Source organism: Halichoeres trimaculatus, unplaced genomic scaffold (genome assembly GCF_033239565.1).
Source record: "Halichoeres trimaculatus isolate MK-OKI-2021-1 unplaced genomic scaffold, fHalTri1.1 fHalTri1_scaffold_14, whole genome shotgun sequence".
NCBI classification, from domain to species: domain Eukaryota; kingdom Metazoa; phylum Chordata; class Actinopteri; order Labriformes; family Labridae; genus Halichoeres; species Halichoeres trimaculatus.
In genome coordinates this window covers 16,460,278-16,484,474 of record NW_027437192.1, presented here as the reverse complement: position 1 = coordinate 16,484,474, position 24,197 = coordinate 16,460,278, and the positions used below count along the sequence as shown (strand labels likewise).

At 38.6% G+C, this 24,197-nt stretch overlaps 4 protein-coding genes across 4 annotated transcripts; all 4 read left to right on the top strand.

Annotated features, from left to right (window-relative positions):
* The first annotated feature begins 868 nt into the window (after positions 1 to 868).
* On the top strand, positions 869 to 1,942 carry LOC141803208 (4-galactosyl-N-acetylglucosaminide 3-alpha-L-fucosyltransferase 9-like). The gene has a single exon (XM_074687162.1). The coding sequence runs from the start codon at positions 869 to 871 to the stop codon at positions 1,940 to 1,942; it is 1,074 nt and encodes a 357-aa protein (XP_074543263.1).
* Positions 1,943 to 4,234: 2,292 nt separating this feature from the next.
* Positions 4,235 to 5,326, top strand: LOC141803324 (4-galactosyl-N-acetylglucosaminide 3-alpha-L-fucosyltransferase 9-like). The gene has a single exon (XM_074687288.1). It carries the CDS (start codon positions 4,235 to 4,237, stop codon positions 5,324 to 5,326), a length of 1,092 nt encoding a protein of 363 aa, XP_074543389.1.
* Positions 5,327 to 8,725: 3,399 nt separating this feature from the next.
* LOC141803323 (4-galactosyl-N-acetylglucosaminide 3-alpha-L-fucosyltransferase 9-like) lies at positions 8,726 to 9,808 on the top strand. The gene has a single exon (XM_074687287.1). It carries the CDS (start codon positions 8,726 to 8,728, stop codon positions 9,806 to 9,808), a length of 1,083 nt encoding a protein of 360 aa, XP_074543388.1.
* A 3,757-nt stretch (positions 9,809 to 13,565) lies between these two features.
* Positions 13,566 to 24,197, top strand: tmem196 (transmembrane protein 196). Its single transcript, XM_074687218.1, has 5 exons — positions 13,566 to 14,039; positions 17,513 to 17,569; positions 20,903 to 21,038; positions 23,088 to 23,206; positions 23,543 to 24,197. The coding sequence occupies exons 1-5, from the start codon at positions 13,875 to 13,877 to the stop codon at positions 23,612 to 23,614; spliced, it is 549 nt and encodes a 182-aa protein (XP_074543319.1). The 5' UTR covers positions 13,566 to 13,874; the 3' UTR covers positions 23,615 to 24,197.

The following is a 24,197-nucleotide window of genomic DNA, read 5'->3' as shown; positions in this document are numbered from 1 at the left end:
TGGAGGAATAAATTTTTGCAGGTGGATGAGTAAGGTGAGACGTGTGACGGTGTGACAGAAAGTAAGTACACAAATTCCTTCTTTTGATTTTAACAGATTTTTTTTTTTTAGTTTTGTTTTCTTAAATTCTCATATTTTTGATGTACAACACTTTGAAAGTTTTTTCTTTTCTATATATCTGACAGGAATAGACCAAAGTGTCATGTGGTCACTTCAAAATTTGCATTTAGCTGTCAGTGATATGTATAGAACAGGTTTCTCCTGTTGAACTGAGAGGGTTTGTTTTCTGGAATTGAGGTTTTTGAGTCATTTCCTTCAGGTTTCCAGGAGAAAGACATCAAGGCCTTCTGCTCTTCTGAAAGGTAAGAAAAAACACATTTTTTTTCGTCAGTAATACTCTGTAATAGTTAGAATTCTGAAGGGTTTTTCAAAGCTTCAAGTCTCTGTAATTTATTAAAATTAAAAAAAAAAAAAAAAAAAAAAAAAAGCTATATTTTTAAGGACCCACTCAAAACAGTAAATGTTTTTCAAGAAAGACCTGGAATTATAAGCTCCAAAACTGATACAAATTAAAACATTTGCAAACAGAAAGTCTGAAATCCAGACTTTTCACTAAATAATTTAAATACGCTCAGACTGTAGATTGCTTCAGGCAAATGGTTTAAAATACCTGAAATCCTTGAAACAATACCAAACATTACATAGCATGAGATCCAGTTTAACAGGACAGCTGGATGTGTGTTCATCACTGCAGACTGGAATCTCTGTTGTCTCATACATCTTTATTTTATGTGTGATGTGCCATTTGTATACCATCAATGTGAGGAAGAGAGTAAAGTCAAATCAGTTTTTTTCCTCTTCTCCACAGATGATGACCTCCAGTAAAACACTGTGCCTCGCTAAGTTGGTTGCTTTTGGCCTCGTCTGCTCTGTTGTTGCATTCTGTCTGTTTTTTGAGCCTTCACCTCATGACTGCCAATCTACATCAGCTGAAGTGGAACATTATGAAAGCGTGGACCAAAATAAAAAGCCCATAGTCCTGCTTTGGCTCTGGCCTCTCGGTGTGAAGTTTGACTTTAAAGTTTGCTCTTCCTACTACAACATTGATAGCTGTGTCCTGACAGCTGACAGAGCCCTCTACAGCAAAGCACAAGGAGTCATCTTCTACCACAAAAACATCGGCTGGAATTTACACAACATGCCAAAAGGTCCACGTCCACCTTTTCAGAAGTGGATTTGGTTCAATGTGGAGTCTCCAACAAACACAGCTAAAAATTTTAAATTGAACCATTTGTTCAACTTAACTCTGAACTACAGAAGAGATGCCAGCATCACGGTGAGGAATGAGGTCACGATCAGGGAAACGGAAAGTAAAGAAGACTTTGTCCCTCCCAATAAGACCAGATTGGTTTGTTGGATTGCCAGTAGAACAATTGGGACAGGTGCAAGAGACAGATACTATGCTGAACTTTCGAAACACATTAAAGTTGATGTTTTTGGTTTGGCTCATGCAGGACGCAGGCTGAGCTATGAAGACTATTATCCAACTATGAGAAGCTGTAAGTTTTATTTGTCCTTTGAAAACTCAATGCACAGAGACTACATTGTTGAGAAGGTAAATGGTCCACTAGTGTCAGGAACCATCCCTGTAGTTATGGGTCCACCACGACAAAACTATGAGCAGTTCTATCCCTCAGATGCCTTCATTCATGTTAATGACTTCCCAAATCCAAAGGCCCTCGCAGACTTCATGCTGGCTTTGGACAAGAATGAGACAGCGTACAGGCGTTACTTTGAGTGGAGGAAGTTTTACTCTGTAACTCCTCATCTCCTGTCAATCAAGAATGAATTCATTCAGCCCGTCTGCCTCGCCTGTGACCACATCTCTAGAGACAGAGATTACCGTGTGGTTCATAATCTTTTTAAATGGTATTCTACATAGATGCCATTAATATTTGTGAATATTGTGTCTATTATTAAAGGATGATTCATTCTCAGATAACAAGAGGACAAGAAAAGTTATGGCAATTAATGAAAATGTTGAGTGAGAAGATATTCAGGAACTAACAAGAAGCTATGGCTAGCAGCTAGTTTGCTTGGATTAAAAACGGTGTTAAAACATTTCAAGAATGGTATCAAGCAGGTTTTAAACTTCTTAGTGGTTTAACCAAGAAATAATTTAACTACAAATTTGATCCTCATATAAAGATCAAGCTACTGACTTTTTGTATTCATAGCCAAGCTACAAGCTAAGAGATTTAAGCAAGAGGGGAGTTTCTGACTGAAAACAGATAACACACTGATATTGATTTTCCTCTTTTATTTTTGCAGAGAACATTTTTTATTGACTTTTTCTGCTGGGTTTGATGAATCTTTTTTTCTTGTAACCAACAAAAATCTTTTGACCATTTTGTTGTCAATACACATGAAATATTTGTACAGAAAACATTGCTATGATTTTATGCACCTTAAATTATATATATATATATATATATATATATATATATATATATATATATATATATATATATATATATATATATATATATACCAGCAGTTATCTGTACAGTTTGGTTTTGGTTTTCCTGTCAACACCCCACATCACACTGACTGAATTGACTCCATATTGTCAGTTCCTTTTTCAGTTGTTAACTTTTGTACAAGAAATTGTTATAGTTCGGTGTTAATTTGGTGTCCTATGAATATTTGTATTGATCCATGAGCCAGATTATTGTTGGTGGACAATTATTCAGTATATATACAGCTGAACAAATGTCTAAGAAAACCTGTTATTAAAAAGGAAAGAAAGAAAACCAAATAGCATCTGGATTGGTTCACTCTTAAATATTTGTTTGAAACTTAAAGTTACAGAAACAAAATGAACAAATGAGAGTATGGTGTATTTTTATCGTCATAATTTTAAGCATTAAGATAGTAAATGAATAATTCATGCCTCTTCTGTATGTAAAAAAAAAAAAAACATTATTTAATATTAAAGTGCAAAGTGAGCTGGTAAATTTAATTATGTATTATCTTGAACAAATAGTGTACCTTTACTGGTTGTCTTATGCAGCTCATAGTCTTACTTTCATATTATACACCTTTTTTTGGAATCCACAATTTTAAAAGTCAATTTAAGTTCCAAATTGGTTCTATCTAAAAGCTATTTCTCAGTAGATAGGTCAGATTATCCTGGGTGAACACAAATTGATTTATGTACAGTGGCCCTGAAGTGCAAAACACAATGGCAAATTAACTTGACACAACAGCAAATTAACTAAACACAACGGCTAATTAACTAAACACAACAGCAAATGAACTTAACACAATGGCAAATTAACTAAACACATTGGCAAATTAACTAAACACAACGGCAAATTAACTAAACACAACGGAAAATCAACTCAACACAACAGCAAATTAACTACACAACGGCACTAAAAGAACTCACTCTGACGCACTCTGACAACTTTCCGTTTGAGTGGCTACATGATACCTCAATCAGTTTGGGGAAAGGAATATTCCACCCTGTGAAACCGATTAAATGTCCATTCTGATTGGCACTTTTCTTTCGGAACGAGGTGTATACAAAGGTTAAATTCTTTCAGTTTGAGCAAATAAACTGAACGTAAGCGGAATATTTGGGTCCATGTATACGTGGCTACAGTCTATGGCTCTAACACAACAAACAGCATGGCACATACTTACGTGAGAAACAACGGGGACAAAATGTGCATTCAGCTGCCAGTGCAGCATATAGAACAGGTTCATCTTGTTGGACTCAGAGGGCTTGTCTCATTTGCTTCAGTTGAAACAGGAACATTTTCGGTGCGTCATTACCGTCAGATTGAAAGGGGAGCAACATCCAGACCTTGCACTCCGTTGAAAGGTGAGAACAAACTTCTTAAAAAGAAGAAATTTCAAGATTTAAAATTCTGGAGGATGTGTTGCAGCTTTGAGCATGTTGCAGGTGGAGCATGAGTTATACAAGAGTTTTGAAAACCATGCAATTTCTGTATTTTGATGCAAAGTTTTGTCAAAAACTTAGCTTTTTTTGATAAGTCCCTCTAAAATAAGTGATGTTTTTGTGAGAGAGATCTCACTGGAAATCTCTGTTAAAAGACTGATGTTGTCTCATACTGTAGGTCTGCACTTTATGTGTGATGTGCCATTTGTATACCATCAATGTAAGGGAGAGAGTAAAATCACATCAGTTATTTTCTCCTCTCCACAGATGATGACCTCCAGTGTGACACTGTGCTTCGCCAAGTTGGTTGCTTTCAAACTCATCTGCTCCATCATTGCATTCTGTCTGGTTGTTGAGCTTTTATCTCGTGTCTATCAATCTACGTCGGCTGAGATGGAAAGTGTGGATCCAAATAAAAAGCCCGTAGTCCTGCTTTGGTTTTGGCCTCTTGGTGTGAAGTTTGACTTTAAAGTTTGCTCCTCCTACTACAACATTGATAGCTGTGTCCTGACAGCTGACAGAGCCCTCTACAGCAAAGCACAAGGAGTCATCTTCTACCAAAAAAGCATCCTCCAGAATTTAAACAAAATGCCAAAAGGTCCACGTCCACCTTTTCAGAAGTGGATTTGGTTCCATATGGAGTCTCCAGAAAACACAGGTAGACTACTAAGTTTGAACAATTTGTTCAACTTAACACTGAACTACAGAAGAGATGCTGGCATCACGGTGAGGAATGAGGTCACCATCAGGGAAACGGAAATTAAAGAAGACTTTGTCCCTCCCAATAAGACCAGATTGGTTTGTTGGATTGTTAGTAACAAAAATGGAAGAACTGGGACGAACACAAGACAAAGATATTATGCAGAACTTTCCAAACACATTAAAGTTGATGTTTTTGGTTTGGCTCATACAGGACGCAGGCTGAGTTATGAAGACTATTATCCAACTATGAGAAGCTGTAAGTTTTATTTGTCCTTTGAAAACTCAATGCACAGAGACTACATTGTTGAGAAGGTAAACGGTCCACTTGTGTCAGGAACCATCCCTGTAGTTATGGGTCCACCACGTCAAAACTATGAGCAGTTCTATCCCTCAGATGCCTTCATTCATGTTAATGACTTCCCAAATCCAAAGGCCCTCGCAGACTTCATGCTGGCTTTGGACAAGAATGAGACAGCGTACAGGCGTTACTTTGAGTGGAGGAAGTTTTACTCTGTAACTCCTCATCTCCTGTCAATCAAGAATGAATTCATTCAGCCCGTCTGCCTCGCCTGTGACCACATCTCTAGAGACAGAGATTACCGTGTGGTTCATAATCTGTATGAATGGTATGCCCCAAAGATGTTTGATCATTTGTGAGAATATTGTGTAGAATATGAGAGAATCTCTTACAATGTTTGACCGCAGTCATAGGTGTAGTACAGCTGCACCAGAACTGTCATGATTTGTTTTTGGGTTTGTGTATTTCTTGTTTTTTTGTTTTTGTTTTTGTTTTTTTCACTTGTGTTTCCTGAGTTTCTTGATTATTTTTTGTGATTCTTGTGTTTCTTGAGTTTTATTTGTGATTATTTCTTTATTATTCTTGTTTGGTGTTTTCGGCGTTCCTTGTTATTCTATGTTTTGTGTTCATTGTAGTTTTTTGTTTGGTTCCTGTCGTGTGTGTCTAGACCTCTCATACCTTCTGCCCAGCTTAAAGGCTCTGTCTCAGTGTGGATTCCTGCAGCAGACAGAGGGGCGTAAAGAGTATCTGAGGGGGTGTTTCCTCAAGCATAAATGTTCAAACTATGTTCGAGGTCTTTCTTGACCGTTGGCATGTTTGACTGACCTTTTCTTTGCAAAAAAAATAAAACCTTGCTGGCCAGCAGAAGTTTCTATATCATTCTTCACCAGAAACAGGAAAATTTCTGCCACATTTCACATGAGATTTCAACTATTAGCTGCCTGTAGCATGCTGATGCTAACCCGTGCTGGGGCTGGTGTTCTCTGCTAGCTGAGAAGAAGGAGGCGAGTACAATGTGCTGCTACTGTGGTGTGACCTGGAAGGGGATGACATTGTCACTTATTATATCATTCCATTTGTGTATTCTTGAATTTTTATACTATGTACTTTCTTGTATTGCTTCTCTTGTGGGGATTAAGAAAGTACATTCTATTCTATTGTATTGTATTTAATTGTATTGTATTGTATTTAATTGTATTCTAAATAATGCTAATAGGCCACAAATACAAAATACATTTGTGGGTTAGTTGATTCACTGATATTGGTTTGGAAAATTTTATATATATATAGATAGATAGATAGATAGATAGATAGATAGATAGATAGATAGATAGATAGATAGATACACGTATTCACATTACATTTATTGGCCTGCTTAATGTGCCTTCAGGTGAAAGTAAAAATTTGAAAGTTTTGTGTATGTTTTTATTTTCACATTGTACAGCACATAACTATCACTGTTATCTGCCAGTGTGACTTGATGCATTCGGTGGTGTTTGCTGTGGGAAGAGGGTTTTATATCTTGTGAGTTAACCTGTTCTTTATGGCTCATTGTTTGCTTTGAACATGGCTCGTGACGCAGCAGGACTCGGTGAAATGCTCATTATCCAGTATTTGCTTTAAATCATCTGTCATGTCCTGTTCTTGCTTTGTGAAAGCACTCTTCTAAGTGCAGGTGGAAGGTTAGCTATTGGAAGCTGAGGAGGATGAAGGGTGATGCAAATGAGCCCCTGATTTGTTTGGCATTTGTTTAGACTGCTTTTGCTCATGTGACATGCATACATACCTCTTATGAGCTATGACAGTGACTCCATGTTTCAGGCTTGAGTTGAATAAATCATAAAAAGTTTAACAGTTGGTTTATTGTTCAACCTTTGATTCCTACACACCAGGCTTGGTATTCTTTGAGTTTTACTGTCCTTTTGTATTTTGTGCTTTTAGCCTTATTAAGGCACCTGCTTTTGATAAGAATGCCAAAACAAGTTTTCCCCTCTCTCTGACTTGACTGTCCAGTTGGACCATTCCTGCTCTGGTTGGGCTCGTGAGTAGGTGGGGTATCTGTCAAATGATCCATTTAAGGGCAAAAGACCAGCAGGTTTTACCTGTATGTGTGACGTGCTAAACCTGCGCAGATTCACTCTGGATGCGGAAGATTACCTACACGGTCATTTTCTTAGAAGCAGCAACATCAGTTTGAGCTCCAATGGAGAGGTAAGTATTTATTTTATGAAACTTTCTGCCTGTTTTAAAACATAACCACTTTGTAATGAGGGCTGTCACTACCTTTTCAAACGTGGGCATTTTGTAGTCGTGGCATCGGTCTCCACCCCTCACTCTGTCTTGCTCCCTCTGTCTATTCACATCCCACCTGGCTGAGGCAGAACGCTGTATCTATAATGAATGTGATCATTTTGGGCTTTCTCTGTTGTAAGGATTTTTTCTTTTTCTTATTTTAACTCAGAGAACAGGACTGTGCTCTTTCAACTCTAACTTCTTTTTATGACAACACTCAGAAAAGTTTGACAATTGTCCACTTGAAAAAAATCAAGGCAACTAAGTGACACTGAATATAATTATATCAATTTCAATTTCTAGATTTACTGATAAGGTGGAGTTCATTTATATTTTCTTATCACCTATCTGATTTCTCTATATTTTAATATCTTGATCATATGCAGTTTTTGACCAATTTGTGAATTTAAGGCTATCTTTTTAATTATCTGTATTAGGATGATTTGGATTCAATAGTTAAATTTTATTTTTATGTTGGATCTATTCTAAAGGGCTGTGATTATTTTCTTAGTGATCTTGAAAAAAGTCTTTCTTCTAGATGAATGCCTGATCACACTTCATCACGACTACACACTTGGAAATTAGATTATCTGCATCATTGTTATTCCTACATGCTACTTATTAGCTTCTTGATTATGTCAAGTAGGACTGAGAAGATAGATCTGTGTTTCTCTCTGCTGAAAATGGTTTCTTTGATTAATTTTTTAATGATGGTGGACACTAAAGCGTAACTGTCAGACAGAAAAATGACAGAGGAGCAGAAGAAAGCTAAACGGGGGAGTGATACAGCCTGAGCTAAAAGCTAAAAGGGATTATTGCATTATATTACCACATTTTCCACAATTAATTTCAAATACGTCCTTAAAGTCTGTGATAACCATAGACTGTATAAAACATGGACATAGTCTCTGTGCCGTCACCCGCCTGTTCCTGATACTGTGAAATGAAGCAATTCCCCAGACGCAGCCACATTGGTTATGATGCCAGCTGTGAGCTTACTTTTGAACAGCTACAGGGCGCCCGTCAGTCATGTGAGCTGAGCTGTGTCTCTGATTGGGCAATGAAACAATACTATTAACTTTAAAACAGCCAGTTAGAAAAAAAATTCACCCCAGTGAGTGCTGACAGTGAAATCAGAGTTTCAGAAGCTGTTTTTTTTTTATCCAGGCTGTAAACACGTTTTTTAATGCTGTAAACGTTTATTTTTATTGCTGGGTGTGTACGTGACTTCTGGTCTTTCTGCAGCCAGCCTCAAGCGGATTCTCAATGAAAAGCAACTTTTAACACTTCTGCTTCATTTTTTCTAAACTGGATGTTGCCCCTTTGTGATAATGTGTTAGAATAGAAAAAGATAATTTGATGAAGTCACATGTATTGACAGTGATTGTGATGCAGGGTTCTTCTGTCTTTCCAGGTGTAAGGCGAGCTGTGTTCCTGTTTTACGAACCACCCTGACAGGGGTTTTAATGCTGGCAGCATTTATCGTTCTAATTCTGATGTACTACAAGTCACCCCCATCGAAAAAATGTCCACCCCCTATTGTGCCTCCAGGACAGTGGGGACACAAAGCTACTTTTTACAAAACACTGAATCTTACAACATCACCACAAAGCTCTACTGAGGCACTAAAGAAGAACAAGACGCTAATGCTGCTGTGGTCCTGGCCCGAAAACAAAAGGTTTGATCCTCAAGTCTGCGAGGCGTATTTCGGGTTTGACAGCTGCCAACTCACAGATGATAAATCTTTGTACTCCAGCGCTCGTGGAGTTTTGTTTTTTCACAAAGACATCCAGGATGATCTCTCCAACCTCCCCACATTACGTAGACCAAGGTTCCAGAGATGGATCTGGTTGAACACAGACTCACCCTCCAATACGCGCAGGATAGAAGGCATCCAAGACCTCTTCAATCTGACTATGAGCTTCAGGCAGGATGCAGATATCCAGGCTCACTGGAAAGTGTCTTACAGAACAAACACAGATGAACCGTTTCAGCTCCCAAAGAAGGAACGCTTAGTGTGTTGGATTACTGGTAGCGATGGTCTTCACACACAATCAAGGGAGAGCTTCATCTATTACAGAGAGCTCGTAAAACACATCAAGGTGGATGTCTTTTACTTTGCAGAGTTCTCCAGAAGTGAGGAGTACTTCTTAACAATCAGCACCTGCAAATTCTATCTTTCCTTTGAGGACTCCATCCACAGAGACTACATCACAGAGACTTTCAATGGACCTCTAGCAGCTGGTACTGTGCCGATAGTCTTGGGCCCACCAAGGCTGAACTATGAAGACTTCATTCCAGGTGATGCTTTCATACATGTAGGTGACTTTCCTGATGCCTCCAAACTGGCTGAGTTCCTCCTAAAGCTGGATAAAGATTATCACAGCTACATTAAGTACTTTAACTGGCAGCGTTCCTACATCGCCAGACCCCATCTTATTGAGGAGAATTATGAGTTTGCGCATGTTGTCTGTAAAGCCTGTAATCATCTAAGTGTGTACAAGGAGTACAGAGCAATACCTGATCTGTACAAGTGGTTCTTTGTGTGATTGTTTACTGATTTACTCTGTCTTTGTAGTCTGGTTGTAGTGGGAAATTTTTGCTATGTGATGCTTGGCGTAACTGATTTGCATTACTTACTTTGGGTGTAACATCAAGGTTTGGGTTTTGGTCACTTTTCATTAAAGCTCCAGTAAGAAGCTTCCATTTAGCGAGTTAATTAATTTAGTCATGTAAATTTTAAAAGCTATTTTTTAATTTTATTTTTTTTAAACTAGCCTTATTTTGGGAATTTTATTATTATTATTATTATTATTATTATTATTATTATTATTATTATTATTATTATTATTATTATTATTATTATTATTTGACCCAGTCTAGGCAATATTAGGAGAAACATAAGGTTGACCACTCTTATTTCATTACCAGGATAACTCAGCACAAAAAGGAAACAGGAAATACTGTTGCAGTCCACAAAAAAAAAAAAAAAAATTAATGTTTTCTTTCAATTCAGAATTCAACAAAGTTACTGCAAGGAGAAATAACAAATAAAAGCACCATAATAAACAAAAATCTTACCTGTCTCAGTAAAAATATACAAACCTACTACTGCCTCCCACTACCCTCTTGTACTTAATTCGACTGCTCAGAGTGTTTGGTTTAAATGAGATGATCACAATCACGATCTCAAACTCACAAATAATCAAGCTGCTCTGATGAACGCTGGTGGTGAAGCAGGAGGGTCAGCCTCTAAACTCCTGCAGTCCCCTTTGAAAATTGCTGTATATTATTTTCATGATAATTGATGTAACTCGGCATTTCATCTGGTCTAATGTTGTTTATGTTGTGTTCTTGTACAGTCTCAAAGTTGATGTATATTTATCTGTCAGATAGACTAAATGCTCTTGTCTCCAGCTTGTGTATGTGAGGTCTCCTCAACCCTGTGTAAACTTTCACCCAGTCTCCTAGCTTCATGCTCTGATTCAACCGCCGCACATCTCACTGAAACCTGACACCAGCTGTGGGTTGAGACAACAGTGTCGATCATATTTGATGGCCAATTACACTTGGGCATCGAGTTAAACTCAACCTCTGTAAAGGCGTAACAATGACTGTTATAAAGCTGTATTGCCCCCCGGACATCCGGGCTCATTCATATGAGACCAGCGCTGTAAACTTCACCTGTGACCTGAATAAATGCTGAACTGAGAAATAGCTCCTCTTCGAGGGTTTCTTTGGAAGTGTACCACCAAAGAAACAGTAATATCTTAATGATACAGTTCTCAGCTCCCAGCCAATTGCAGCCTGCCACTCGCATGCCCTCCGTCAGCAGGTGGTATGTGTTCTCAGTCGTCCTCCAGTCACAACATCCCACCTACAGTAAAGCGCTAGATGGAGAAGCACAGAGAAAAAAGGGAAATAAATTAAAATTTAAAAAAAAAAACAAGAGTGATCCTCTACACAATGCAATAAAAAATTATGACTAAGAGTCAGAACCATTAGCCTCCAGTTTGAAATTCTGGCCCCCTCACCTGTAAACTGTCCAGGTAGAACAATGCAGCTCTGAAAACTTGGAAGCACATAGGACAATCATTTAACTGCATGGTCTGAGAAGGCAGCACTAGACGCACATGCTCAGTGCTACCATTCCTGTCAATCCTTTGCAACTCAGAGCCCCTCCCAAGAGTGTGAGCAAGTGTGTATTGTTTTCAGAATACCTATGGTCACAGGTTACAAACTGAAGCCTTGAGTTCATTAAAATATGAGCATGATGAAAGGGAGGTTTCTTCAAGCACAAACATTGCCTTCAGCTTTTGGTGTCCAGTTTTTTAATCTTGCATTTTTCAGATAATCTGGGATGATTGGGTGAAAATAATTTTGCTTGAAAATAAAGATAATTTCATTTAATTCATGTAACAACAAATACACCTGAAGTCAGAGTTGTGGGAAAGTGATCCCTGACAGTGACGACCTACTTTGTATTTTCTGCATCCTTTTTATTCTAAGTATGATGGGGAATTTAGTTTGCTTGAGATTTGAAAGACCAGTTGTTTCTTTAAGTGCTTCTGTTTAGAGAGCTGTTTCATACTGAGCTGCGTTCAGACACTCCACATTTCAGCCATCATGATATAAACCCTGCTTTATGAAGACAGGATGATGTAACTGATTGTTCTGTACGTTTGGGCCCTGAATGCTTTAAATACTCAAACAATGAGATAATGGTAGTTACAGCAAGAGGTGTGTGATTATTTTGATTGCTTGAGTGAGTTAAAGTTTTGTGTGTAAGAGGAGATTCAGTCAAGACTACAGAAGATCCTTTTATTATAAGTTGTTTTTTAACATAATTACACCAAAAACTCCACCAGGTAAGACAGAGAAAGACAGGAAAAGCAAGTCAGTGTGTGTTGTTATGTTGTAATTACCCGACTGTCTTACTCATCATCCGGCTGTGTTGAAAACATGAGTGGTTAAAACCTTTTGGCAACAGTAATCTGTTTAGAACAGAAAAGGAGCCACAGGGGACAATCTGATTACATGTCACACATAAAAAATAGTCTGCTGAAGGATTTTTCTCTTCCTGTTAACCCCTTACTGCCTGAATTAATTAAATCTGTGACTTAACAGCTTGTTTTTTTGTTTTTTTTTTATTATTTTCCTAATTGCAAAGTTTCTATGTTCCAACTTTTTGTTTTTCAGAAGATGTTTTCATTTTTTTATACATATATTTTTTTTCTTATCATTGTCTTTTACATGTTTCAAGCTAAATTTTTTCAGTCAACCAATCAATTGTAAATTTGAAGCACATACAATAGATTTTAAATATATATATATACTAATGAGCTCACCAAATTACCCATTTCCTGTATTCTGACAAAGTATATTTGATTAAATTCTTTTTATGTGTTGAATACAAATCAAAACTAACATAGTTTGCTTGTTGGCATGTTTTGAATGACAGCGCTACATAACTTTTGAGAAATACCCTACCTCGTTGCGTTGTATCTGGTAAAAAGTTGTCTCGTGCAAAGAAAAGCTGTAAAAAGATCCAGTTGCTTTTTTTTTTTTTTTTTTAACAAAAACACACTTTGTTGAGAGTCATGTCATCACGACAGTGTGAGCTCAATTTTGGCCAAATGGTGTCACTGCTGTTCATTTCAAAGTTATAGTCCTCACAGCCTCTTTAAATATTGACAGTCCAGCATAGCATGTGCTGTTTGGTCTACATTGGATGCCAAAATGAACATAAACTTCACATTCCATAAAGTAGCTTTCATTACCTTTACTCAGAGTAAAAAGTATACAGGTTTTTTTATATATATCCTCCACTGCATTTTCATTAACATGTATGATTTTATTATACCGGCAGTGAGTTTGCAAATGTCATAACCCATGGCAAAACTTCACCCATAGACACAAATGGAACAGATTGGTAGGCCTATAGCTTGTGATAATTAAGGGACGTTATAAGGTAAATCTTTTAACCCATTTAGCCAACTCATCACTTCTGAAGTGAAGTATGCTGAACTGAACAAATTGTTAAAAATGCTGTTTTGAGTCCTTTTTCTCCTTTCTTTGTCCTGTTCTGGTGGAAACCCATACCTTGTCATACCTGTTTCTTCACCTCACAAAGCTCACCCTATCTGCTAAATCAAGTTTCTGCTATATAAGTTAAAGTGTTAAATATTTCCATGTGGGGGTAGAAGCTGCCCTCTCCTGGCAACGGCCCCGAATCGTGCGCGTGTTTGTGAGTCGTGCGCGCACGTGTTTGCAGTGGAGCTTAAGTACCCTGGACAGCGACGAGCGAACCACACATCAGTCCGAGGAAGGAGTTCAGCTCACCGCTATTTATTCACTACAGATATCCGTCCGCAAAGAAGCTAGGACTCCCTCTCCGTCTTGTTTACTTCACGAAGTTTCCTGTCACCCCCTCCCTCTTCTTGGACCTACTTTTATGACAGAAAGCTCTTTTTCCCTCAACGAGAATGAAGCTGTAGAAACGCGCCGCCCCCGGAGCACCGAGAAGCGGGCTCCTCTTCTTCTTCTTCTTCTCCTTCCCCCCCGACTCGTCCTGCCGCCTCCTCCTGTTGGAGCTGGAGAGATGCCCGGGGCAGGATGTGCTCCAGCCGCAAGATCCTGTGGAGCCTGCTCTTGCTGTCCGTGGTGGAGGTGGGCCTGGGTGTGGCAAGTATCGTCCTGGGAGCCGTGGGTATCAGCTGGGTCCGGGGCCACTATAAGCCGCAGCAAGGGGACGCGTCCCCGGTGTGGAGCGGACTCTGTGTACGTCCTGAGAACAACTTTTGGTCTCTCTTTACCCTTATGTACTTGTGGGACTAAGTAACTTGAGGGGGCTTTGGGGGAACTACTTTTAAACTATGATGCATGTTTTTCAGATACACTCACTCTGTGAGCCTTGAGATAAGATTTTGTTTACATCAGAATATTGCACAAGAACACTAGCCTATTTAATTCTCTTATAGTTCTGAAAAAGCCTACTTTTTGACACAATTTTCTTTATTTATCTTAGGGTGGATATTCTTCTGCAGTTGAAAAATTATCACCCAAAAATCTTCAAATTCAGGATTAAAACTAGTTTTATTTTGTGTTCATGATATGCATCCCCAGACACACACACAGTCTTTTCCCATTAGTGGGCCTGAATCAAAGACTGTTTTTCATTAACAAACATAAATGGTTTTTCAGTGCTCTGCAGGGTCAAAGCTTTTAAGCACACCCATCCTAATGTTACAGTTACACTTCTCCTCTCAGCGTCTCAGAGTCTTGAATTTTTAGCTGAGCATAGAAAAGTTGAGTTTCTGTCATTCTTGGTAGCCATGTATTTATAGCTTCGAATCATCTCTTTACTACGACTGCTGCTCCAGTGGGGAAACTGTCAGTTATTCCAGTGAATTACTGTAAGTGCCTGGAGCTCAGGAAATACATGAGTCATAACATTATATATCTGCATCTGATGCGCGGCAGAGTTTTGAGGACAAAATAACTCCCAAAGTGTGTGCATGTGTGTGTGTGTGTGGACAAGCATCTGATGGAAAAAAAGGAGAAAAACAAAGACAATCTATGATAGACGTTTAAGTGTCTGTGGTCTGACCGAGTGCAAATCACTGCTGAGCATCGCAACGTGGTCACCCCACAGTTGTGGAAAGCCATCTGCTGAGTCAGCCACTTGTGTCTCGTGATTAGATGTCCTGTTTTGACCTGAGGCTAGCTGATAGCTGCCCTGGAGGTTGACTGGATGCCCAACCTTTGACTGAGGGTCTCATTAGGTCAGAGTAACATTTTAGAGATACTTAACAGTGTCTTTATGCATGATGTTGCGTCAGTCAATTGCTCTGATATTGCTCCCAGTCAAAGGGGAACTTCTAATAGATAAAACAAAACATTTGTGGATTTTGTTTCCTGGCCTTATCCAAAATGATTTTCAAAAATCAAAGTTTAATACTAAAGTCAAATAGAAACTTAAATAGGTGATTTGCTTTTGACATTCTATAAACATTAATTATGTTGAAATGCTGATTCAGCATTTCAACTGAGGGAGTATCCTGGCAAAAGATTAGACTGTTCGGCCCAAAAATGTCCAAATGTGAGCCAAACCTCTTTTTCCTGTAACCTGCTCTCATGTTATTTCTGACCTACTTCTTTACCTCAACTCCATTTCTAACTACAGTTTAGCTCGCCGTCCTGCCAACATTTCTGGCTCTACAGACATGTAAAACACATCCTCATGTTCATCAGTCTCCAGATTCTCACAGCTCACACAGAAGTCAAATAGCTGCAGCTCTTCGCAGCCTCACAAGCAGGTTACCATGGAAACCTTTAATCTCACACAGCTGTTATGCTAACTAATCAAAACATTTAGGAAGAAATACATACATGTGTGCGCTCTTTCTGTCACTTACACACAACTTTTACATGTAGTCATTTACTGATACTACCATCATTACATGAGTAACTTTTAATACTATAACTGCTTCTTTAACTCACTCTACATGCCCCACTATTTATACAACTTTTCCAAAACTTATACTATTAAAACTACTTCTACTTCTTCTTTTACTACTTCTACTACTACTACTACTACTTCAACGCTGCTGCAACCTCGGTCCTGTTTTGACTGTTTCTGCTGCTTTTTCTTTTTCCCTATTCCACATTTTCAGCTCTGTTTCACTGCTTTTAGCATTTTTCTTTTCATTTCCCTTCTCCAGCTTAAGTATTTCATTACATTTGCCACAAGGAAATGTATTTTTTCCAGTTTAAACCAGATGTCATGACCAAACATGACACAAGCTTTTAAATTGTGAGGTATATGTGTGTTGAAATAATCACGGGTTGCTCTAAATGGCTTGTGCAAAAAAAATCACACAAGTATAAATCTAGAGAGTCACAAAATATACCAACTGGTGAATCATCTTAAAAATAAGTTCAGTTTGGTGTATTTGTCAATTGTTTCGTGGACAGTCCTCTTTAATTTGCTGTTCAGGAAAAGAGGCGGAATCAGCCTTTATGGCTAGTTTTCAGTTTTAGTTCCCGGCCATTTGTCAAATGGGCAGCCTATAATTTAATTATAAAGATTGAAAAATACAAAAAAAAAAAAATACATTACATTATGGTTTAACAGGACTAAAACAAAAGGAAAGGACAACATATCACACATAACTGAAAGCACATAAAAACAATTTATGCAATAAAGACAAGACTGAGACAAAAAAAGAAAGAATAATCATAGAGGCCACATTTAAAGCACATTATTAAAATTACAAAATTAATCTAAAACTTATCCAACAGAAATGTCCTGCTCTGTTATTTGTTCTTCAGGATTAAAAAGTCATTTTTGAAAACTTTCCAGTACAGGTTTAGGGTCCAGAATATGATAACATATTTCATAATTTAACAATGAAGGAAGTTTCCGAAGGGCCTGGGGAAAGGGCTTAAAGAGACAGGCTGTAATAATACAACAACGCTAATAGAAGGCCAATGTAAAGCCTGAGAATGAACAAAATACCCGTTTTATAGAAACTCTCTTCATTCACTGTCAAACATTCAAAATGCAACAGTTGTACATTGTTATTATTATTATCATTATTTTTTATTATTTTCATCAATGTATTTATTGAAAATCTACATGTATAAAAAATAAACTAAAAGGAGGAACAACGTTTATACTGCCTGCTATTATATAAGTAGGGTAAAAGCAAATAACAATAACCTTCAAATGACCTAAAAGAAGAAATATTCTAAATGTTTCAATATGTATACAATAAATAAATGTAAAAATGTATGTGAGAGCTTGCTTAAAGATGAGAGTGTATGAGAGACAGAAATCCCATCTTCTCCTTATGGAAATAAACTGAAACACAGACAGCTTCCTCTGAGAACTCCCAGCTAAACAATCAGCTCACACCTCATTGTCCTGTTCCATTGTGCGGTGAGTGTTATCTACCAACATAACACACCACCCTGCTGCACACGCTCAATCTGAATCAGTGACATCCAGGGCAGCATGGCCTCATGCTGCAACCCCATGATGACGCTCTCTATTTTTAGAGGGAGAAAATTGCATCTGAACTAACTGAGTGTAAAGCATCCATTCACCCTTCCTGTTGTGAACTCTGGGGAGAGGCGTTAAAAATAGCTTAAATATCATCCAGTTTTCCAGACATTAGTTTTCTTGAAAACAAAGTTCAAAAGTTGAAAAGTGTTAACTCTGCCTTGTTTTGATCTGTCTCTTTTCACAGTTCCTGGTCTGTGGGATGTGTGGAGTGCTGTGTGCCCGTAAGAGGACAGGCCTCATTGTGAGTATATTAATATTCAGATTTTTGATCCCCTAGCTTCTTAACATTGTGGTCTGTCTCCTTCAAGAGCACTTTACTGAAACTAACAGGAAAATCTCTCTGTAAAATTTGAGCAAGTGAGAGTGTTTGGAAATATTCTCATCCCCTTTCTTTCTTATGCAGCTGCACTGTACATGAAACAACTCCGATGTTAGCAGCTCTGAAAGGAAGACTTACACACACACAACTTTTTTTTCAAATCCAAATAGAATGGCAGATTATTTTCTCACTGGACTAGACACCTCCTTGGAGTCTAGCAGATTACTGGAGAGGCAGTAGAGGTGAAAGATATAACTGTGACAGAAAATCTACATAATTGATTGTGATGCATGAAGTAAACTCTTGGTGGGGCTTGGCATGGTGAACAGCTTTTTAAAAGGCTGATTGGTGCCAAAGAAAGTTTAACTGACTCTGATAGAAACGAGTTAGAAAAACTGGGATTATGCAGTTTTGTTAACCTTTTTCACCATCAGTCAAAATGCTCAGCTAAATGTGAGGAGTAACAGCATAATTAGCTTCACATCAGGGTCCTGCTCGTTACATTTTCCTGTATTTAAAGCTCCTATCAGGAACTTTCTGCGATTGTGCAGCCAGAGTCTGTGCATTAGAGACTGTGAGAGACTCTGAGATAATCTGAGTGGAGCCAGGTGACAAAAACAATATACCTTTTTTTTTCTTTTGAGATTCAAATCTCCTCTTGGTTCTCCTTTCTGACATATTCTAGTAATCCTGACAAAACTACAAACAGCAGCTGTCAATTATTGTTAAATGTGACGTAAAGCCTTGTTTTTTTTTTATGTGTAATAGCTAATTAAAACAAATTTTTTCAGAAGAAAAGCGGACTTGGACACGAAGCAGCCAAATAATTTCTTCATATCACCACTTTAAAGGGATATTAGAAATATTTACGAAGTGTATTTATTTTTTAAAGTTTGACCACAGCTCATCTGGAATGGCTGGAGAGATGTAGTTTTGACCTGCACTGCAGGCAGCCACCAGGGGGAGCAGTTTTTTGTGCAGACCTCACTTCAAGCCAAACGAGATGATGCTCATTTCATTTTTACAGCCTATGCTATGGACATAACAGTCCGCATTTTCTCTGTGCCAGGTGCATGTGTCATTTTTCCCAGAAAAAAGAAATTGCTGTTTTTAATTTACAGCATATCACTCATCATGTATCTTTCTACAGTGTACTCTAAAACCCCGTTTCCACCAAACACTGAGGTTTGGATCAGTACAGTTTGGGACAGGTTAGATTAGTAGAGCCTGATCCAGTTTGCGTTTCTACCGCGCAATGTGCCCCCTTGTGGTAGGCGGGGTAATGACGTGACACCATAGCAGCGTGACACAGTGTATGTAGTGAAATGATCACTATTGTCCCCTGTGGTCTTCTTCTGTGTCTCTACTTCATCTTCAATTTATTTGCAGTTTTTTTTATAACCAGCTTCAAACTCATTACTTAAACCTGAGCTCAGCTATCCTGGTGGTAGATGTACTTATAACCATCAGGTTAGAGGGACATGGTCCCATCTTCCAAAAACTGTAATGGGAAAAATTCCAGTCTTGCATCTTCACTTTACTTATTTTATTTTATTTTATTTTATTTTATATTGTTTTATTTTATTTTATTTTATCTTATTTCATTTTATTTTATGTAATTTTATTTTATTTTTTGTATGATTTTTTGTTATAGTCTCCTTAATTCTGTTGTTTTATTATAATAAAGAAAGTCTTTATAAAGATTTACATGGAGTTGTGAGTTGTTTAGCTCATATACTCATTACACAGTACTGTGTTTAAATGTTCTCCAGTTGTCTGTTTCCAAAAGAATGCTCAGACTAGCTTTAGACACTCTAGTGCAGAGATGATTGGCATGTGTCGACATAAACAAGCCTCAGAGAGATGCTGAGGATAAAACTTAAATCAATATTTATCATTTACCATGAAGAAGCTTTGATTGTTTCTTTTGAAACGGAACTCACTGTTAGCACCCATTGAAAACAACTACATAATACCAAGTAGAAGCTGTCAGTCATCCAGCATCAAATATATTTTTGGATTCTGGAGAGTACATATCATTCGTAATCTGGATGGTGTAAATATAAAGTGACACACTTTTTTAATATCAACAAAACACGTCTGCACTATCTACTCCTGGAAGTTAACACGCAAAGACATGTGATTGACATGTGCGCTATCGAGGTACAGACAGTTTGATCTGAAAATGACATCTGAGAAAACCAGAGGAGACAAGCAGTCACCTCTCCTCCTCTCTTCTCATCTGTTTTTCCTCAGTGATCCTCTCTCAGTCTCTCTGTGCGTCCGAGTCCTCATGTTTCTCTCTGACTCTCTCTGTCTCCTGCGGGGAGGGCGCTAATGACCGATCAATGTCAGCACAATCTGCTGTAACGGAGACATCCCTCAACCTTCCTATCCCTCTGTCTCACCCTATTTATCCGCACCTTTTGTCCCTGTCACCATCCTTATTTTCAAGCTGTTTCCCTCTCCATCAGTCTCATGTATCTGCCTTTCATCGCTCTTACTTCACTGTAAAATCCCCTCCTCACAGTCATCTCTGCGCTCTGATTTTCTCCATCTTCCTCTCCTCATATGCACTCCCTCCTTGTCAGCTGGTGAGGTGAAGATTGCATTAGGTTTGTTTGGCCCCGGACTCCTGCCAGACGCTTTCCACACTTCACCGGAGTAATGGCTGAAATTGGAGATGCCTTTTTTTCCATGCGGTTAAAGACACTAAAGGCATCTGCACTGGAGGCAATGAAAGAACCTGAACTGCAAACACAACACACACACACACAGGGGCGCCCACACTATAAACAGGGAGTAGATTTGAATTGATTGCAAGCAACAGAACTGCAATCAGGAGATCCTGCTCTGAAAATAATTTGATTCCTACACTGAGTTTGAGTTTTCCTGTCCAATTCTTAAGAAGCAATCTGTTAAATCAGATTAATTCAACAGTAAAAGCAAACCTCACCAAAACACGAGCACAAATACAGCAAGTGAGTGATGTGAGCATACTTACAAGCCCCACAATATTCCTGTGAGAGACGGCGCTCTTTGAGAGCGATCCAATTTTCTAATAGGAAATAAGATTTACTTTGACCGATAGGCATTACTCACCAGAGCCGCCATGGTGAAAACAGCAGAATGATAGAGATGGCTGTTTGTTTATCTTCCTTCCCATCACATTTTGTCAGTTTGTTTATGGTTTTGTTGATAAGATATCAATTCTGTGGATTTCATTAACATCAAACCATTCTTTGTGTCCCCAAGATGATTCTATTTTCAGCCTGCTGTATCTGCGGACTGATCGGAGGGATCCTGAACTTCCAGTTTGTTCGAGCGCTGAACAAACGTCCTGAGTCCATGCACTCCATCCATCTGGCGGCCATGACACTGGCCTGTCTGGGTAAATGACACAAGAATGAGATGCAAAGTGTTTTCCAGTGTTTGTGATATACTTTTGCAACTAAGATATAAAAAAAAAACCTCTGTTAGAATGTATCCAAGTCTAATGCAACAAAAAGGCTATATACTAGCTCAATTTGTGTCTATTTGAACACCAGAGAGTTTTATGTTTATTTGCTTAACTTGCACAAATAACTCGCTACACAAAGGTACCCAAAGATGTGACTCATGAGAGGGCTCCCTTTAAACACTGCTTCAGGCTGTTGGCTTTGAAGAATGTTAAGCTTAACTGCATTGCTTTAATGGCCAATAGCTAATCTACACCCCCTCCACTCACTCGATCAAACGATGAACATTCAGTGACAGACGCTATGGGGGCTGTTCCAGTAGGAGACATTTCACAAGTTGCTAGCGATGATTTTTGGAGGCAGAAGGATCACGTCTTATCCTGAAGTCACCAAAAGGGTCTAAACTACACATTGCAATGATGTATTAGTCATTTTATTGTTGAGAAGGTTGATGAGCTTCAGTTACAAGACAAAATTTACAGGTCCCAGTGCAAACATGATAAACCGCATCTTGTTACCATCACTGCCACTAAGTTAAGGTGTTAGGCTCAGATAATGAGAAAAGTAAAATGTCCTTTTTTACCATCTTTACTAAGAGTGTCTCTTTTAGTTTGGTGCTCAAGTATTCACATTAAATCGTTCAGCAAAATGTTTGCTAACTTGATATCTTGGCTATTACAGATCAGTTACTGAAGCCAAGCTCCTAAAGTTAACATTAGTTTAAGTAGAGCCCTTTAGACAACAGCTAACAATGACATACAATCGCCAAAAAGCAAAAACCAGAACAAAACAGGCCAATGAACTCCCAACAGAAAAGACCCTTTAGACACTTGGTTGAGATGTGACTTAGAAAAGGCTGAAAATTTCACCCCATTGCCTCTCAGGATACCTTGTGTTGGTTTTGCATGTACCCCTTGAACACTATTTGACCACTTTAAAAATTAAAATCTGAGAAAAACCTCCCTAAGTGAAAATGAACCAAAAAATACTTTCTACAATGCACTTCAAAGAATGCCAGGGCAGAGCATGTCCGACTGTATGGGAATGGCTATACAAACTGTGATTGGCTCATCACAGTTGAGGGCGGGACCTAGCCATAGGTCAACTGGGCAGTGCTAACTGAATGTTACAATTAACAAGAATCAAGTCGTTGACAAAGGTTTTTACAATTTACAATTCAACAGATAATCTGACCTCCCGACTGCTTGGTCATGCATCAAAAAGGGATTTCTATGCTAATTGGCTATGAAACTGAAATTGATTTGCTGAAGATCAGATCTATTAACAATCAAAAAGAAGTAAATGAAGTCAGAAGAGCAAAGAACACGTTGAGAATTTGTATCATTTTACCCATATAACTGCTTCTTTTGCACAACTAGTGCCATACCATTAACATTGTCTTTGCAAGTAATTCACTCACAGGAATAATTTTATTTTAATTTTATAAAGATGATGGTTAAATGTTTCTGATCAGATGAAATCACACCTGCCTCTACAGTCTACGTCATGCTCTGAGCTGAAGCCTATGTAAGAACCATAGACTGTATCAAGTTCAACTCCACCTCTGTCTGTTGTACAGAGGCAAATCCATAAGAGTGATCTATTGCATATTTAGAGCCAGAGTCTGTTCAGTATGTATCAGCTGGAAAAGGCACTGTCCTGCCTCTCCCACCAAGCAAATCCCTCAGGTCAGGACAGTCTACAGCAGAACAGCTTCTTAAGTCGTTCTGAAGTGGAAACTTACAGTTATGGAAAGTTCAGTGACTCTGATGTGAGCGTATGCTCCACTAAATATCCCTGATCCAGTCTACATAAGCCTAAATGAGCCATATTTGATAACAGAGCTGTCAGTCATAATGTTTCAGTCCTCTAAATGACTAACTGGGTGATTCACTCCTTCTTCGAAACATATTCAAAACAACAACAAGCTGGTCTGCCGCTTCAGCTGATTCATCTGTTTTGGATTTTTCTGTTTTATGCAGGGATCTCCTCCTGTACTTTGTCCACATGGCTGACGTGTCGCTTGGCCAGCTCTGAGCAGCAGAGGATGTTCCTGGAGAGGGAGCATTCACTGCACCACTCACACGAGATGACAGAGAAGGTAGGACAACACAGTCAAATGAGGCATCTTCCTGAGTCAGGGAAACAGATTTACTTTTATTACTTACACATAATTATTCTCTCTTACTTTCTCCTGACAAATATATAATTTTGGAGCTTCTACTTAAGCACTCCCTTTGCATTTACTCGATTAGAGATGTTTTATCTGGCTTGTGTTTTCAGAGTTTGAGTTTTCTAATTCTCACTGATTCTCGCATTGCCCTGCATCTTTGGTTTATGTTTTTGTAGTTGCATGTATTCCAGACTTTAGCGCAAGTTCCTGAACTTCCAGCCTATTTTATTTTGGTGGTTAATATGTGCCTTTGTGTCTGAACAGGAGATCCTGGACAACTCCAGCAACGGCATCCCTCAGATCTCGTATAACGGTCACACGGCAGCATCACCGTGAAGACGTGTCCACAGTGGCAACTTGCACAAAATGAAACAAAAACAAAACATGACCCCCTTGCCGTCAGATGACAAATGAAGCATGCACTTCCTCCTCCTATCCGTCCTGCGGCCTACACCGTAACTTTATCCTGACTGAAGGGGGTCAACCGAGAAAAAACAAGTCCCATCTGCCTTGGAAGTCTTTTTTTGCCATCGGAGAAGTTTGTGGGTCACTTCGACAACAAGAGGGTGAGGTGTTGGATAATGATGGAAACAGGTTTAATCCAGGATGCAGCTGTTTTTGGAGACGGACATCATCTGACCTTTAAACCAGTGAACAGAAAGGATAGACTACCCAATCAGAAGCCTCAGAGGGATGAGCACAAGCCGAGCATGCAGCTGATTCATTTGTTATGATGAGCTATTTCAGTCTCAGTGTCTTACTCTCTCTGTTTGTTATGGAATGCAGATCTTGAGAGATCTTACAGTTAAGTTTATATATTATCTGAAAATGGAATGCTTTGACATGGCAATACAGCAATGCGCAATATACTGTACTGTATATCCATGCTTGTCTACCAGGCATACAGCTGTACCTATAA

Bases quoted from the DNA above. Each gene is read 5' to 3' on its own strand.
- LOC141803208 (XM_074687162.1), top strand. From the start codon at position 869: ATGATGACCTCCAGTAAAACACTGTGCCTCGCTAAGTTGGTTGCTTTT.
- LOC141803324 (XM_074687288.1), top strand. From the start codon at position 4,235: ATGATGACCTCCAGTGTGACACTGTGCTTCGCCAAGTTGGTTGCTTTC.
- LOC141803323 (XM_074687287.1), top strand. From the start codon at position 8,726: ATGCTGGCAGCATTTATCGTTCTAATTCTGATGTACTACAAGTCACCC.
- tmem196 (XM_074687218.1), top strand. From the start codon at position 13,875: ATGTGCTCCAGCCGCAAGATCCTGTGGAGCCTGCTCTTGCTGTCCGTG. The intron at 14,040-17,512 runs GTACGTCCTGAG...CTCTTTTCACAG, and splicing joins CGGTGTGGAGCGGACTCTGT to TTCCTGGTCTGTGGGATGTG. The intron at 17,570-20,902 runs GTGAGTATATTA...TGTGTCCCCAAG, and splicing joins GTAAGAGGACAGGCCTCATT to ATGATTCTATTTTCAGCCTG.